Below are 17,832 nucleotides of genomic sequence, written 5' to 3' on the forward strand. Positions count from 1 at the left end.
TAATGATTTGTCTCCAAAATAATTAAAACCCAATTGCAACAAAACAAAACACAAACAAATAATAATAATAAAAAAAAACTCAGTGCAGCTTAAATGCCATAGTCCATGGACTTCGATCTGACCAATATCCTGCTTGACCAGATATGTGTAAAACCCTCCTCCTCTCAGATTTGTCATTGTGATTGGCCTAACTAACCTCACACCCCCTCAAACTCCCTTCAAACTCCAGCACTGATCTTCTACAGCCTTCCTGTGTATCGACACCTGTGTGGTGCACCTGTGGCACGAAACTGCACAAATCCCCAGCCTACAGCTCACCATGTCAGACCGAGGAGCCTTTGACACCAATGTGGTTACAGTGACCAGGTTTGTCCTAGAAGAAGGCCGGAAAGCCAAAGGGACAGGAGAACTGACCACTCTGCTCAACTCCTTGTGCACAGCCATCAAAGCCATCTCCTCCGCTGTCCGAAAAGCAGGAATCGCTAATTTGTAAGTTCTCCCAGTTGTGTTTGTGGAACATAAAAACATACTTTGAGTAAAAATAGGATTAACATGATTGCTACCAGAATACACAAGCAAGTAATGGTCATCTATCAAACAACTGGTGCTGGTGAATAGAGGGCTTTTCATGGGTATCTTAAATAAATGAGTAGAATTAGCTTTATTTATATTGTACTGTTAGCCATGTATGGACTTTGTAACAGAGTTTTTTTCTGATTACACTTATCTTTGGCTTAAACTCTGTTATTGATTAACACCACCTGTTTTAACTTAAAACTACAATTGTGGAAGATTGTAGGAGGGACACAAATATAACTATTTGTGAAAAAGCTTTTTTTAATCATTTTTACCCAATAAACTATGTCACGATGAGTACTGCATAAACAACTGCATATATTTTAAAGACTGATTTAGCCCAGCATATGTTAAGTGCATAAACCGAATAGTAATAAGTAGCTGATTGGATCTTAGCCCACCATGACATCATCCATTTTTTAACCAATTGTTTATTTTTTTAAATTTACTATTCTTTAGTTTATTTTTGCAAACAATGAATTTAAAAAATGCAGCTGTACTGTATAGTTAGAGCCCTACTGTTTTGCTGGTGATGGTAAATTTGTGTGCAAACCTTAGAACTACTAAATAACATGATTTATATTATGTATTGTGAAAGTGTCTGCAAATAATCTTGATATCTTCCATATTGCCCACCCTTCCATAGCAACACTTCACTCCCACTTCATGTGGTCTCTGTTAGAATACTGACCTATTCACTCTATTATCCAGAAACATTAACTTTTATTAACTATCTAATACTGATAGCTGAGACAATGATTACACCTTTGCTCAGTGATACAGTAGGATTCAAAGTCTCTGCCCTGCTTTGACTGAAAACTCAATAGCAGTAGAAGCTGTAGTCTGTAGAATACTCTGAGTTGTCAGTTTAGTAGGCATGCCTACTTGTACCTACACCTATTGGCCATTTTGTCAGAAACATCTACCACAGCATAGGTGTACTTTTTTTCACCAATAAAAATCACTGGTTAACAGAGGTCTTGTGGTCAGAAACTGACCACTGATTAAGGACTTGAGGATGACTAACCCAGCTTGTTCATGGTGTACCAAGAAGGTACGCATTTCTAATAAAGTGGCCAGTAAGTATAGGTTTCTACTGGAATAGGTTTTAGTGCAGTGGTCTCCAACCCTGGTCCTGGACAGCTTCCTTCCTGCAGAGCCTAGTTCCAACCACAATTTGCTGAACCTGCTCCAACTAATCAACCTCCTTCCAAGTCCCTGATTGGCTGATCAAGCTGTATTAGAGATATGTAAGGGGTGTGGCAGCTTATCGGATAGAGGTTGGAACTAAACGCTTCAGGAATGTAACTCTTCAGGACCTGGGTTAGAGACCACTGGTTCAGTGGCTAAACATCACTCAGTGCAGTGTTTCTCAACCCTGTTCCTGGAGGCTCACTGCCCTGTATTTCTCCCTGCTCCAACTAATCAGCTCATTAACAACTCCTTTACTGAGCTGAAGTGGGTGTGTTAAAGTAAGGTGAATACTAAAATGTACAGGTTAGTGGGCCCCCAGGACCAGGGTAGAGAAACACTGACTCAGCGTTTTCCCCTCTTTTCCTCTCTCTTACCTAATTCTGCCACCTCTCTTCCAGGTATGGTATTGCAGGAAGCACAAACGTGACAGGAGACCAGGTGAAGAAGCTGGATGTCTTGTCCAATGATCTGGTCATCAACATGATCAAGTCCTCCTTCACTTCTTGTGTGCTGGTTTCTGAGGAGGATGAGAAAGCCATCATCGTAGAACCAGAGAAAAGAGTAAGAGTGTTTCTGGATACACACACACACACATACATTCATCTCAAAAGTATGGAACATACTATATTTTATGTTTTAGCAAATGGAACATACTATATTTTATGTTTTAACTTAGCAAATAAATATAAATTGTGCATCAGTATTTGCAGAAAAAATGCCATATTCATATTTATTTTTACTCAAAAAATTTACAAAACATGTATTTGCAAGCAAGGACATTAAAACTTGCATATAGCATATGACTTTATGTCTATATAGACACTAAACTGCAAATACAGCCCTCTTTGAATTTGTTCAGCCAGCCCCACCCATTCTCACTGCTGTTATAAAGACTGTTTCAACCTAAACTGCATTTATTAAAAGTACAAAGCAGCCAATCAGACACAGCTCATTTAAATACTCATAAAGCCCATTAAATTCTACAAGATAAAGAGAGGTTGGAAAATGTCATATAAAATGATTCATGATCTTGGTGCATAAACCCCACTAACTTTTGAAATTGATCACAGGGGGTAAAAAGTAGGATGTGGGCCATGGAAAACCTTGTTTGACACACAAAAAAGGGCAGTGGTGACCTTACCTGTTTTCTCCTTCAGGGTAAATATGTGGTTTGCTTTGACCCTCTGGATGGCTCTTCAAACATTGACTGCTTAGCATCTATCGGAACTATTTTTGCTGTCTACAAAAAGGTAGTCTTGGAAGTCAATCCATTCTACTCAAAACACCTAACTCTGAACACAAATAATTAACAATATCATTCTTTCAAGTCTTCAGAATTAAAGAAGAGAAGACAATATGTCACGGTTATTCATACATTATGAGCCATTTGAAAGTTAACAGTGTGTTATAATAAGGTACGTGTTTGTGCATCAGGAGAATGATACTGAACCAACAGAGAAAGATGCCTTGCTGCCTGGTAGAAACATTGTTGCTGCTGGTTATGCCCTCTATGGCAGCGCCACCATGCTGGTTCTCTCTACAGGCCAAGGAGTCAACTGCTTCATGCTCGACCCTGTGAGTCTATTTATATTTGCCATTTTGTATATTTAAACATGAACACAGCCTTTCCTTTATTCCCTTTATTGTTATTTTTGACTTCATTAAATAGGCCTAGCAGGCTTTGCTCAGTGAATCAACTTTAATGCTTATTCTTCCTCTAATTTTGACTTTTCAATACAATCAAACCGAATGCTCAGTTAAGGGGAGCATATTGGTCCATATATATCAATTCAAATAAATAGCTGAGCCCAGTGCTGGCTGTTACTGTGATGGCAGTTTTGGTCGTTCATTAGCTATAAAATAGCTCAATAGCTTTCTCAATCTCTCTCCTCCTTCATCACCAGGCTATTGGGGAGTTTATTCTGGTGGACCGCGATGTGAAGATTAAGAAGAAGGGAAAGATCTACAGCCTTAATGAGGGCTACGCTCAGCATTTTTACCCAGATGTCACCGAATATCTACAGAAGAAGAAATTCCCAGAGGTAAAATATCATTCCCTATTAGTAGCTACATTTACTCAGGTACAATTTTAACAGATTTGTATGCTGTCAAAAAAGGTACTGTACAGATATATTTTTTTGTTTATCAAGGTACAAACAATGCAAATATAGCCTCAAAAGTACAACAATGGTCTTAAGGTCCAACTGTGTACCATAATTATTTGAGTCTGAAGTAAGTGTGTAAATATGTATCTTTCTATAACCTTAAAATAGAAAAATAAAATCCTGGGGTCAAGACAGGGTGTATGGAGTCAATGGAACTTAAATACAACTGCAGTGGAACATGGTACAAACTGTTGTTCTTAACTGATGGTATTGTAGACATTCCACCCCAGTGACAGTTTAGTTGCTTTTATTTCTGCTAGTATAATTTTCCCTGTTTTCAAATATCTACTTAAGTGTATTTGTGAGGAAAGTGATTACTTCTTCCTCAGTTTCACTTTAGACTTTGACCAAAAGAGAAGAATACAGCCTAACAAACTTCTCTTCCTATGCAGACAGAGATTGGATGTACTAAGACATTCTGCTGCTCACAGCTAAAGTTTTTTAGCTACTTTAACTTCATTATACTATATTATAACAACACTTTTACTTGATGATGATAAAGGAAGGCAACGGGCTGCTATTTTTGGCAAATCAGACTGCAGCCTTGTAGCCACATGCTTTCTTTTTAAAATGGATGACTGAATAATCTCAGTGTCTTTTTTGAAGTAGTGGAGTCTAAATTCGAATAAGTGAAACACATGCAACTCCTGTCCTAATGACTGTGCACTGTTTACTCTGCAGGACGGAAGTTCGCCCTACGGAGGGCGCTATGTGGGCTCCATGGTGGCCGATGTTCACCGGACACTGGTCTATGGAGGGATCTTCTTGTACCCAGCTAACGTCAAGAGTCCAAAGGGCAAGGTGAGGAAAAAAGGACCATCTCTTAGATGCTACACTCTTTAAATGTAATAGTTCCTCAGTAGTTCTTCGCTTGGATTTGATTCCAAAGGAACTATCCAGTGAAAGGACCACTGAAAAACACTAATCTAAAGCATTATGTTGATTGTTAAGGTTCATTACTTGCCCATTTTTTCTAGTGTTGCAATGTTTTGGGCCCAGTTTCCCAAAAGCATCTCAGTACTGACATTATCTTAACTGGTAAAGAGAATATTCAGTATGATACTCACTCTACCATTTAAGAATCCTCCTTTCAGGATGCTTTCAGGAAACCCAGCCCTGATAGGTTTCAATGATCTTGACTCTTTTCTCTGATTGGTTGGACTTCAGCTGAGGCTGCTGTATGAGTGCAACCCCATGGCCTTCATCATGGAGCAGGCCGGAGGGATGGCCACCACAGGAGCCATGAACGTGCTGGATATCCAACCAGAGACCATTCACCAGAGGGTCCCGGTTGTGCTGGGCTCCCCTGATGATGTCAAAGAGTACATCTCCATTTATAAGAAACATGCTAAGTGAGACTGCTCAACCATCAACCACCAGCAGCACTGAACCTCAAAACCAGTGAGACTAAATCCAAGGCCAGACTAGAGAATAGAGAACTTCAGTGTGTGTGTGTGTGTATTTGTATATGTGTGTGTGTGTGTGTGTGTGTGTGTGTGTGTGTGTGTGTGAGAGTGAGAGAGAGTAGTTGCAAACGCCTGCCATGTAAGACAAACATGACTTGTCTCTCCAGTCACCCCTGCTCACATTGAGGACAATGTATATGTGTGTGTCATAACTGGGATAAATATAATATTGTGAATACATGAAAAAAATTAAAACATTTTAAAAGATGAAATGCTCTGTTTGTTCTATTTGTTGGTTTCTTTATTTTGCACCACCAGAGGGTGTAGATCCTGTTATAGGAAGGAATCTATACCACTGCTTTACAGAGGTTGCTCCATTTGTTAAAAGACTAAAACTATCTATTATTATTATTGTTATTAATATTTAATGTCAACAAAACCAGAAATCATCATGCATTTTTGTTCCATAGTATTTGCAAGCTGGTGGCTTTTATTTAATAGTAGGTGGGGATATTGGGGGTTCAGGTTAAACATTAAATTACTGGTTTATATTATTTTTCCCCACCTGCTGATACATGATGATGTAATCAAAAATCAGGATTTAGAGATGGACAAAACTCAAAGTTTATGGGAAAACAAGAGTTTTCTTTTACATCATATGATGAATTGTATGCAAACACAGACGTGAACCAACAAGGTAAAAGGTGCTGGCGCCCATTAGTAAAGATTAACAATAAGCTGAAGCCAAGGCCTTGGACTAGGCATGTGTAATAGCCTATAACTAAGTTATCTTAAGGTCATTGGAGTACAGATATACTACAACAAAAACACAAGCAACTTAAAAAAAAGTAAATTACAATTGGGAGACAATGTAAACACAAAGCATACACTGAGTGGGAACACAGTGTGGGGATATAGTGACAGTGTAACAGAGAAAGCTACCTAAAGCAAGTACACTTGAGCCGAATGGTAAAGCTGTGTTTACCCAATGGGCCTTAATGGCTGCAGTTCAGGGCCTTTGGCACCAGGGGGCAATGCAAGCATGATTGAGAGTGGAATGACAGTGAACGTAACTGGAAAATATGCTACTTTGAGTCCATTTGGATTGGCAGTTTTGTTTTATATTGCATCTAACACCACCAACCAAGTGGTTCCCAAAGTCAGTGCTTGGGACCTCATCCTCTCCCATTAACATTCTTGTGTTTTCCTGAGTGTAACACTCCTGAGGAGCTTGTTAATTAGTTAATAGGTTGAATCAGGTGTGCCAGATGATTGAAGGGCAATAAATGTGCCTAGTGTGCTGTCCCCAGGACTGACTTTGGGGACCCCCGGCCTAACCAATAGCCTAGCAGCATTAGCTGGCAGAGCCTATGAGATAATGTGACTGTCTCAGGCTGTTTTTTTATGTACATCAATGCTAAATAGTCTTATCCAGGGATGTGCAGAGTCTACCGCATCTAAACCAATTAATCAAGGGAAAAAGTTAAAAGGGAATTCCACCAATTTTTTCAAAATTTCTGAGTAATGCAGCCTTTAAGATATAATCAGAGTAGTTTGATGTGAAGTGGTTCATTGCAGACTCAGATTTCTTTACAGTGGTAGTGATAGTAACCAGGGGTTGCCATGTCTACATCACAAATATATCCATTTTATTTACTATACAAAACCACCAGTGAACCTACATGTGTCTTCTCAGTGTTTATACATAATGTTGATGGTAAAATAGTGATAAATCTGAAAAAATAAGTTTTCTTTGAGGACTGTTTTGTCTTACAATCCATTGCATGTAGCCCCTCTGCCATGAATGTATTAAAATAAATGGATTAAAGTACATATTAAGTCAAAAGCTTATAAAACAATGTCTCAGCCATTAGGTAGCATACATCTAACCATTTCTTGTACAACTGTCTGTGAGGGAGCTTTCAGAGGCACTAAACTCTTCAGATGTCTGGTTCCTATCACCACCACTGTGAACAATTCTGACTCTGTGTGTTTCTCTAGAACAGAGCATTTCTCATCAAACCACTCTGAATGACTTTGGTTACATTTTAACCATTTAATTATGTAGTATTTTTGAAAAATCGGTGGAATTGCCCTTTAATCACTGCCACCTCATGTTTGATACATGCCCCTTGGAACCCTGCCATAACACTTATTTATAAACATGTGATATGAAAGAGATGTTTAATACATTAACACAAGTTCAACTGCGGTTGAAAGGCAGCATAAACTAGTAAAGTCACTTAACTTAGTGCAGATTTTACTAGTTTGACCTTCACTTGATAAAATCAGTGATAAAGATTTCTATTAACCTCCCATGTGTGTAAATTCTCCATACGTTTACAGGTTGCTTGACGCACAGTAAATACATTCAGAACATATTTGCTTTAATACTGTCCAGGCTAAAGGTTCACCATGAACAGCTCAAAGAGAAAATAAATACATTTAATGGAAAAGTAGTGTTTTGATTCAGTTAGGTGGTCATGCACACAGCGTAATGTTGAAACAATTTAGCAGAGCAGCAAACACATAAGATCCATTTACTGATCATTAGGCTATCCAGTGTGGCGTCCTGTTGGCTTGATGTGCTCAGACATACAGTCTGCTTTCGGATCCTGTCAGTGTGGATTTCTACACTATATGTACCCAAGCTAAGGATTACATGATGCAGAAAAATGTTAAGCTAGCTAAAACTGTAACTGGAGGCCCCTTCCTCAGTAGGAGAATGGTAAAGCCAAGCATATGACTCCCAATCACATAGTCAGGTAAACATGAAAGGAACGCTCAAATTCACAGCTTCAGCATTAAAGCCAAGCTAGACAGCATTGCTGCAAAGCCATGTACATGGCAACTATGGAGACTGACTCATCATCACTGTAGCTACTTGTTTGGTCCCTGTGCTAAACATTGACTCACTCAAGTTTGCTTCTTTAGATTTGCACTGGAGTTACAAAGCTATTGCAGCTAACAAGTAATGAAAGCCAAATAAATTAGCATTACTGAATTTGCATTATCACACACTTACCCGAAACCATGTTGAGTTGACCAGTAATTTTTGATACCGTATGATTTGCTGTTAAAATGGAGAAATTCAGGCCTCAAGATAGCCGTTCCAAGGATCCAATGTCCAGCTCTTTGTATGATACATCATACCTCAGTATGATGCATTAAGGCATTTGCAGCTGGTGTGGCTGCAGGTTTTCATGGAGCACACCTGACTCTACTGTTTAATCAAGTGGCCTGTCTTCAATGACTTTTGAGGTGTGCTTCTATTACTTTGTTGGAAAAATTTCAGCCACACTGACCCTTTGTGGAAAAATGGGACAACTCTGCTTTAAAGGAACCTATAAAAGGGCCCCAAACTCATGGTTAAGGTCTTGGGGTCAGCAAAGGTCATAGGACATTTTTACCAAACTAGTTCAAACTGTAGTCTTTCTTCAATGGAAAACTTCAGTGTTTTTCAACCTAATCTATATTTGCAGGTTTTATAGGTTACCGATACTGTCTTAGGTCCTTTTTCCTGCACCTGCAAATAAACATAAAACTTGATGAGTCAAAAAACAAAAGACATTCAAGTTTCAACTTCTCAGTGGGATTTCAACCTGCTGATTGTGTGATCACCTCAATTTTCTCCTCTGCAAATCACTCCATTGCTTGAAGAGCAGTATGATATCTTGCAGTGTCCTATTGGAAAAGCCAGTTATTGTTGGTAACCATCAGTTTACATCTTAGCTTCTTTGATGTATATACAAAGAGAAAACTACCATTTTCTTCCTTGCGGAAGGTGAGGCATAGAGGTGCAGAGGAATACCCACTTCTATGAAAATGTCAGCTGTTGTAGTGTTTTTACAGTAAAGGACTGAAGAAGAAACAGCTGAATGGAGTGGATAATGCTGTGTCACTGCAGTACAAACAGTGAACAGTCGCATAATAATTTTTCCTGTCAGGTTGACATTGACTGTCATGTACAGCCATAAAACAACTGAGTACCAAGACTGCAAGTGATCGCTGAGTTTGAGCAACAGCTGACATGAGTTTGTCTCAAGGCCATTTAACTGGAGGCACTCATACACTGACTTATAACTGCCCTTTGTGCCAAAATTAGCAACTAGCAGTAAACATGGTGTTTGGCAATAATGCAACTTCAAGGGAGCAACATGGACCATACAGAATTAGTTCAAACTGAGGTCCCACAGTAAAAAAAACAAAAACAAAATAATAATAATAATAATTTTTAAAAATGCCATGAAGTATTCAGACCTTAGATATTTACATGGATTATGATATGATCTATTTAAACTCAAGGCATTAATAATAGTATAAGCTAAATATGCACAAACTTTGTACACTCATTTATAGTGCACGTTCTACTGGAAATTGTCTCTAATTCTTACCCACAAATTTCAACTTGTACAAAACTTGAAAATAAAACATACGTTATTTTGTATTTTTTTAATGTTTTTTAAAGACCTTTTTAATTTTTTCTAAAGTGAAGTTGAAAGAGTTAGATTCATGAGTTTTATTTTTAATTTTAAAAAAAACTTCCTTCAAAAAATGCTATCCTGTTTTCATGTCACTACCACACAGAGTTTTGGTCAGTAGGCCGAGCCTCTTTTTAGCCTCATCCCTGCATTTTAGAGACTGCATTCCTGTCCCTCATGGCCACATGGTGAGCAGTTAGATCCCATTGTTATGAAGTAAATGTCCAAAAAGTCCAAAATCAGTATGTAACATTCAAAATGGTCACTACCAAAACACATTTTCTGCAAGTAAGTAGTAATAAAGTTTTTGTGTTTTCATAAAAAATATTGCAGTGTTACCCAGAGGAAGTATTAGGAGAAGTTCTACTCAAGAACCCACACACACACACGTTAACTAAAGAACAAGCAACATAAACAACAATAAAGTGTCCTTTTTTACTGGTCAATAAAAAGTTACACTCTGATTTTCAGACTTTGGGACACATTTATTTCAAAACAATGGGATCTAACTGCTCACCATGTGGCCATGAGGGACAGGGATGCAGTCTCACTTTGTACTCTAAAATGTAGGGGTCTGGCTAAAATAAGTTGCTGAACATCACAATATTATGATTTTATGTGTGTACAAAGCTGTGTTTTTTAGTCATGTAGGCCTACTGGCCATTGTTCTTGAGTTATGCTCATAATTAGTTAAAAATGTCACTTCTGAAACAGACATTTGGCAAAGTTTCAATGGTGTTGGGATTGTTATGTTAGTGACAAAATGGAATGTTCATTCATTTTAATAAAACAAACATAATTACAGTGTAGGGTTGTTCAAAGCAAAAGGATTTTAGTCCAAAGTCCAATTCAGTAAAAAGTCCAAAATTGGTGCCGTTACAGGTCCACTACGAGTTTTTGCCTCCCCGAGTTCAGGCTGTATTGCACTGTATTTTTAAACATTTGCCTCATTGTTTGAGTTTATAGTTTAAGTAATGGAAAATGGCAAAAACAAGGTAAATACTATGAGCTCCCCTGTCCCATTACTTTTGTTATACACAGTACCATCACTGGTTCACTCTGATTATCTCCTTCTCGCTTTGTTATACATTTATCGCTGCTGTCAGAACACGACCTTGCATCTCCATTTTTGTAATTTTTCAGTTTTTAATCATAATTTGAAAATGTCTATTGCAAATCTCATGATGAACAGACCGAAAGAAATGACCCAAAATTACTTGGAAGTCTGGTTACATTGACTTGCATTAAAAACAAAACATTTGTTGTTCCAAAACTGCAAATGTATGTATTGTATTTGTATATAAATATATAAAAATAAATAAGAACAGAGCAAAAGGAGGCTTTGTGCCAAACCACTCTGAAAGATTTGTTTACATTTCAATGACAACTATATTGGGGAATATGACCATTAAAGCAGCATTTAACATCTGGCCTATGAACATGCAATACAGCAATAACCTGAAGAATCATGCACTTTAAGACCATGTTTCTAAACCTTTGGGCCCCACCTAATAGGGCCCCACATGTGCGCTCCAAAACGCAACACGGCAAGTTAGAGCAAGAAGGTGAACCATCTGGTAGGTCCCAAAGACTTAACACTACTTTATAAATGCTACAAGCCTTTTTATATAACCAAGTCAGCAGAGACCAAACATTTGAGCAATAAAGAAACAAAACTGTTGCATTTTTCAAACATTTTTATGTAACCTTGCATGCCTGTATAAAACACAGGACCAAGACAAGAAGCAGGCAAACAAAAGATGAAGAGAAAAGTTAAGCTTATTTATAAATAACATTTAATAAAATAAGATTAAAATTAAGAAACAAGAATAAAAAGATTGAGTTTTCCCCCAAAAGTCCCTAAAAACAGTTCTCAAAACCACTCCAGGCCAAAAGGAGTTGAGGCTGCAGTCAGGGCTTCTTCACTGCAGCAAGAATATTCCAAATACAGTCCTGCTGCTTTACATCAAGGGATAGCTGGCTGAAGTTGCAATGCCACAGTGGTTCTGCCGATCCTTGGCTATGTAGATATAGCCTTTGTTTCCCCACTTCGCACTCCAGCTAAATAAATGCAAGGGAAATGAAAACAAATTAATAGCTATGAGAAAGCACAATATGCAGGTTGTGATTAAGAATCCAAGTTCAAAGGCCTTCAGACCACAGCTACATTTGTTCTCAAATGATTATGCTCTGTTCGCCAAGTCCTCAATAATGGACCTAAAATATCAAAGTCTTTGTAGCCAAACTGGTCACCAACAAGCAACAGACTGAAAAGAACAGGAAATGAAGTTCTTAATGGCTTCTTGTGACTTTTAAACACATAACTAATGGTAACGGAAAAATGTGGCTCATAGCATCCATCATGCACTCTGCAGCACACTGCCATTATGCCACCAAGTACATCAGGCCTGAAACTTCCACTGATCTACACCAGCAGTGTCAAATCCTGGCCCAGGAGATCTACCACCCTACATAGTTCAGCTCCACTCCTAAACTAACACATATGCTGTAGATAAAGGCCTTTAGGAGGATCTGAATGTTCGAGCCTGGTATGACCAGAACTCTTCAGTGTGGTAGATCTCCAGGACCAGGACTGACCCCTGATCCAGGTCAATCACACTTGCATTTTCGTGGATGATCACTTCAAGATTGAATCCACACACACAGCAAGTGAGGCCATGGGTTTTCTAGCATACTGTTCAATTGTTTCCACTATACCTGTTCTTCACAATCCAGTACTTCTTTCCATCTTCATCTGCTCCTTCATAGCCATACCCAACCACCACAACACCATGATCCAGGTCCTCTCTGCTGCACTCCTTCTCATAGTAGATCCCTACAGAAAGCAGAAAGTAAACACACGTTACGGAAGGGAGTAACAAAACATTGCCACTCTGCTTTTTGCCATGCATTGCCATGCAGACTGAGCATAAAGCTCAACTTCGAACTCTTTGGGCATCTTCTACATCTTCTAAGTATAATTCACTCAAAAGCAATTTAGTCACTCAGTAGACCCATTAAAAGAAGGACCAAAAACAAGCTTAGTTTTGCTTTAGACTTCATCATTCTGTCTCAAAACACATCTGAAGCCACAAGAGGCCTCAAGATAACCAGTCACACCATTAACTCACCAGACTGGTAAAACTGGAAGGATTCATGACAAGCATCAATGGCAACTGAAACAGGGCCAACAGCAGCCACAGCCTTCATCAGAGCACGCTCGTTACCACTGGGGATGTTCACAAATCCGGTGACATTAGCAGAGTTGAACCGAGGGTCGTAATGGCATGTGTCATCGTCCTGCAAGAACCAGAGGGGTGGGAGTCAGTCAGCTAGCTCCTACTGGCATAAAGTACTGCACCCAGACACACACTTAAAGATGGTTCTTCAGAGGTTCTTCAGTAAAGAAAATGGTTCTATATAGAACCATGAACACCCAACTACCATGATTAAAGCCTTCTTAGCATGTCCTTGTGTGATGTCTACATACTTTTGCATGATAAGGGTAAGACTCCTCCGAATCAATTCCATTGTTGTCCATGACATACTGGAAGCCCTGGATGGCGAGACCGCCATTGCAGCCTGCGTTTCCCTGTGGCCGAGAGCAATCCATCAGATTCTGCTCACTCAGGGAGACCAGCTTGCCCGTTTTTCGGAAGTGCTGGCCCTCCAAAGCTCCTGTAGTACTGAAGGCCCAGCATGAACCACACTGACCCTGAAACCACAGAAGTCAAACATGTAAGGATCTGTTTAGAGCATGGTAAGTCATGCTTGATTGCGACAAGGCAATTCACACACACTGGACACCAGATTTCATGTTCACTGCATCTATGAAGTAAGCTGTTAATTCAAGGACATGTTCAAATATCTTTTCTTTATAGAAGACACATTGTCCCTTTGTAATTAGACTGCTGTGGTGCTAGAATTCTCATGCATGTACATCTTTAAAAGGAAGGGTCTTGAAGCTTTCTCAAAAGGGTTTTTACCTGATCTTTCACTGGAGTGACAAAGCCCTTCTCTCTCCAGTCCACCTGCCTGGGCACCTCCAAGAAGTTAGGCTCCAAGAACAGGGAACCACTGGACTTCCTGTCGGCCTTGTTTTTGTAGCCATTCATCACCTGCCTGAATTCCTCATTGGTCTGAAGAAAGAAACAGTGGCAATCAAGTTATAGTTATGAGAATCGCTCTTAGTAAGGTATAGATACAGTACACACCCCATGACATCAAAAACACTGGGAAGCATTAATGGGTTAAACAGGCTCTTTAAGTTAAAATAACAATAGTTTCAACTATATGCAAATGTCAAAAGGGAGTTGCTATTAGGGTTTTGGAGAAGAAATAGGATTGGACACCCACACTACTGTTATTAGACAAGTTGATTAATGCATGTTTGGTTTCTTACCATGTCACCAAACTGATTCATGCCCAAACGGAAGGTGTGCTTGCCCATGGAGAACTCAAGGTTGTGAAGCTCAATTTTTTTCAGGTTCTTCTCCCACACCATCCTCCTCCAGCCCTCCTCTTTCTGCAGGAAAGGCAACCGTTCAAGCAAAGAGATTTAGCAAAAATCACTGCATACTTTGCATGAAAGCACCTAATACCACCTCCATAATCAAATAATGCCCAAGATTTGACAGAACATGCAATCCAACCAACAGGGGTTTAACAATACACTTACAGGTTAATAATTTGAGGCTGAATTGGTTTTCAATATTTTGGCTCTTAAATGTCATTACAGCTCCAATCGTAGACTCCATTGATTGGTATGGCAAAATGTCCTTATGCAAAATACTGATCTTCAACAGTGCAACTAAGCTGTAAACAATACAAAACATCATGCAGTCATCCCGCAATTTGTGTTGTGTGCAGCCCAAATATCCTCAGAAGAGAACAATGGGCATATAAATCATTTAAATTTAGGTCCCTGAACTTTGGCTTCCAACAATTATGAAAACAAGATAAACATATTCTGTTTTGCAGTGATGCTCATTTTGTCTGGTGTACAAATCTACTACACCCTTTTCTCTTACAGTGGTGCGCTTTCACCCCTCCCTAAAAGCTCAAACTCATCTAGTTTACTTTGGTCTGTGTGTGTGTGTGTGTGTGTGTGTGTGTGTGTGTGTGTGTGTGTGTGTGTATGTATATATATATATTTTTTTTTCACCCACACACATAGATTTCAGTAGGTTTGTGGAAGTGCTCTACAACATAGCTGATCTTATTTTTCATTCATTATTTTTTCTATTTATTTGAATGCATATACTTATTTATTTTATCCAACATTTTCATTTATTGTTTCAGCTGTATTACCTGTTTATATTTAAAAGTTCAGGGAAATCCACTGTTAAAAACTATTTTAATTTATTAAAAAAGGCATGTTTGCATAGTCAATCAGTAATGGTGATCTCATTATTAACCAAAATAATTGTGACTATGATTTTTGCCATAATCTAGCAGCCCTACCTGAACATTTTTTGCATCTTTCAGTACTATTGACACTTTAACAGCTTTACTAATCATGTTTACAGTAAACAAGGCCAAGTGGAAGAACTAAGTTTGGCCAGCCCAGCAGAAGGCCTGCGAGAGCCTCACTCACACCCACCTCATGGTAGTTTTTACTGTGCCAGGACTTCCAGAGCTTCCAGTGGTCATCTAGCTGCCGGTCCAAACTCGGAGCAGTAAATGCGGTGCTCATGCACAGAGCAAGGACGGAGGCCACACTCAGCAACATGACTGCCCAGGCTGCTGAAAGGATGACAATGAGAAGCACTTTGGAGCGGGACAGAGTTTCTAACACTATAATATAGAACGGCTTAGGGATTCACTGCCGTTCAAATAGTGGAGTTTTGAGAACAATTTCGCTCTAAACGATGTAAACAGGCTTCAGTTATTAGTATCCTGACCGAAAAGCTACACATAACGATGCTGTAGGCCATGTTTAAGACAGATAGCTAGAGTCGGTCACGAGATGCGAGAGGATCCCGAGCGGTGGATGATGGCCGAAAGCCAAGCGGAAAGCGAAAAAGCCCACATAGAAATACCAGTGTCCATTCTCGAGCGGCACTCTCGGAGACAGCTCTACAGTTTCATTGGCTCTTTTTTTTTTAAAGAAATGGAACAAAATTCGACCATCCAGACCAAGTAAACCAGTAAATAAAGCATCCACACAACATGTACATCACGACGCTGAGGCGAAATGCGTCCCAGCCTCAAACCAAACGCAACAGAACGGCAGTTAGTTAACAGATACAGCAGCTTCATTTTTTAATACATTTTGAACAGCGTTAAGTAGCTTATCAACAACTAGACAGCGGCTCACATTTTTAACAGTCTGGTAACTTTACATTTCAAACATTATGAGACAAAAACTGAATATAACTCAACGAACTGGCCTCTTGCCCGTATGAGCGGTACCTACCTTACAGGTCAGGGCGAAAAGTCAACTACTACTGTATTTACAGCACCCCAACTTTATTAAGCGCGCCAGAACAGAAGGCTACTTCTGATTGGCTGCTGGTGACGGCGGGTCTCTCTAGCCCCCACACAGTTTCGAACATGTGATCACATGACCCAGTTATCCAGAGTCACCTGTGAGGTCGCTGAAATTTGATGACAAGAAACAAACGACTCATGCGCTTTTTTGAGACATGGTTATTTTAAAACTGTCTGTGAGGGACTTTTTAGAGGCACTGAACTCTTCAGACGTCTTGGTTCCTATCACCACCACTGTGAACAATTCTGACTGTATACGTTTCTCTAGAACGCAGCATTTCATATCACACCACTCTGAGTGACTTTGATTACATCTTAAGCATTTAATTATGCTGGAAATTTGAAGAATTGGTGGAATTCCCCTTTAACATGTAAAATTTGCATCCCAGCCATGAATCTGTTAAATTCACACTTATAAACACTCTGTTGCAGTGAGACATCCGTCAACCAGAAGGGCCTTTTTTCTATGCTGTAGCTTAACATTTCTGTCAACATGCAGACGACAGTATTGATTAATCACGTTATGTAGACCTTGAGCTCTCAACTGCTATCAGTCATCCACACGTCTTGGTAATAGAAAGTTTCATACGATAGCCTACGGTCCAGTTACAACAAGCGCCAAAATGCAGCAAACACAGCACATCTTGGCATCATTTCTTTGGCATCAGCTTCTCGTGTCACTGTTGTCATTTCAGATAAGGCACGCATCAACATGAGCTGATCATGTTGCGAATGAGCTGTTTTCATTTCAGCATTTGGCCTGTTTGTGTTGTGCTAGCGCTGATCTGCCTAAGATGATATAATCCATTACAAGAATTAAATAAAAAAAAAATTAAATCTTTCAAAGTGGTCTCAGACTTTTGGACCCCACTGTGTACACACACACACACACACACACACACACACACACACACACACACACACACATATATATATATATATATATATATATATATATGTATATTAGTTGTGTAATTGCTTCGACTCATTCAACACAACATTTTCAGTGAATTTTGTTTATCAGATCTGCTGGTAACCCACACGAAATCAATGTAAATGTAAAGTACATTCCATCCATAATGTATTTAAGCCTAAAGGTCCCTAGTAAAGGGTGAAAAGTGACCATACATTTACAAAAGACTTGAAGTAATTATTACCTAATCATTTCCTATGCAGATTCTACATGTGACTATAAAGGAAGACTCAGTGCACTTTTAATAAGTTCTCTTAGTCTTGAAAGAATTCAGTTAAACAAAAACAACATCTAATAGTTTTTTTCTTTGAGTACACAGAGATTTGGTCAGCTCATTTGCTCAGTAGCTAACAGAACACAGGAACAAGAGATTTAAGTACAAAAGGGTGATGGTTAAGCATTACCTTAACATGGTAAAAGCTTTGTCTGTGGAGACATTCATCAACCAAACTGTAACTGTACTGAATATTATTTTGATGATGATGATGATGATGATGATGATATTACTGGGTTGTGTTAGCAGGCGTTAATGATGGTGGAGTAGT

The 17,832-nt window shown here is 39.1% G+C and overlaps 2 protein-coding genes across 4 annotated transcripts; one reads left to right on the top strand and one right to left on the bottom strand.

Annotated features, from left to right (window-relative positions):
* The first annotated feature begins 213 nt into the window (after positions 1 to 213).
* On the top strand, positions 214 to 5,613 carry fbp1b (fructose-1,6-bisphosphatase 1b). 2 transcript variants are annotated; one of them, XR_005007718.1, is made up of 8 exons: positions 214 to 489; positions 2,169 to 2,331; positions 2,928 to 3,020; positions 3,205 to 3,345; positions 3,675 to 3,812; positions 4,617 to 4,736; positions 5,103 to 5,419; positions 5,450 to 5,613. XR_005007718.1 is itself a non-coding variant. In XM_036579965.1 (7 exons), the coding sequence occupies exons 1-7, from the start codon at positions 320 to 322 to the stop codon at positions 5,289 to 5,291; spliced, it is 1,014 nt and encodes a 337-aa protein (XP_036435858.1). In that variant the 5' UTR covers positions 214 to 319; the 3' UTR covers positions 5,292 to 5,613. The 2 variants fall into 2 exon arrangements, 1 of the variants encoding a protein (XP_036435858.1); XM_036579965.1 differs by having other exon boundaries at positions 5,103 to 5,613.
* Positions 5,614 to 11,556: 5,943 nt separating this feature from the next.
* On the bottom strand, positions 11,557 to 16,282 carry LOC118814996 (cathepsin L1-like). Of its 2 annotated transcripts, none has more exons than XM_036580919.1 (8): positions 16,241 to 16,282; positions 15,425 to 15,567; positions 14,225 to 14,347; positions 13,809 to 13,961; positions 13,313 to 13,537; positions 12,954 to 13,122; positions 12,541 to 12,658; positions 11,557 to 11,883 (listed from the first exon to the last, which is right to left on the bottom strand). In XM_036580919.1, exons 2-8 carry the CDS (start codon positions 15,551 to 15,553, stop codon positions 11,784 to 11,786), a joined length of 1,017 nt encoding a protein of 338 aa, XP_036436812.1. In that variant the 5' UTR covers positions 15,554 to 15,567; positions 16,241 to 16,282; the 3' UTR covers positions 11,557 to 11,783. The 2 variants fall into 2 exon arrangements, with proteins under 2 accessions (XP_036436812.1, XP_036436813.1); XM_036580920.1 differs by having other exon boundaries at positions 15,425 to 15,564; positions 16,241 to 16,269.
* Positions 16,283 to 17,832: the final 1,550 nt, after the last annotated feature.

This window comes from Colossoma macropomum, unplaced genomic scaffold, assembly GCF_904425465.1.
Source record: "Colossoma macropomum unplaced genomic scaffold, Colossoma_macropomum, whole genome shotgun sequence".
NCBI lineage: Eukaryota > Metazoa > Chordata > Actinopteri > Characiformes > Serrasalmidae > Colossoma > Colossoma macropomum.

Bases quoted from the DNA above. Each gene is read 5' to 3' on its own strand.
- fbp1b (XM_036579965.1), top strand. From the start codon at position 320: ATGTCAGACCGAGGAGCCTTTGACACCAATGTGGTTACAGTGACCAGG. The intron at 490-2,168 runs GTAAGTTCTCCC...CCTCTCTTCCAG, and splicing joins AAAGCAGGAATCGCTAATTT to GTATGGTATTGCAGGAAGCA. The intron at 3,813-4,616 runs GTAAAATATCAT...TTTACTCTGCAG, and splicing joins AGAAGAAGAAATTCCCAGAG to GACGGAAGTTCGCCCTACGG.
- LOC118814996 (XM_036580919.1), bottom strand. From the start codon at position 15,553: ATGTTGCTGAGTGTGGCCTCCGTCCTTGCTCTGTGCATGAGCACCGCA. The intron at 13,962-14,224 runs GTAAGAAACCAA...TTCTTTCTTCAG, and splicing joins TGAATCAGTTTGGTGACATG to ACCAATGAGGAATTCAGGCA. The intron at 12,659-12,953 runs GTGAGTTAATGG...TGCTTTCTGTAG, and splicing joins CTTCCAGTTTTACCAGTCTG to GGATCTACTATGAGAAGGAG.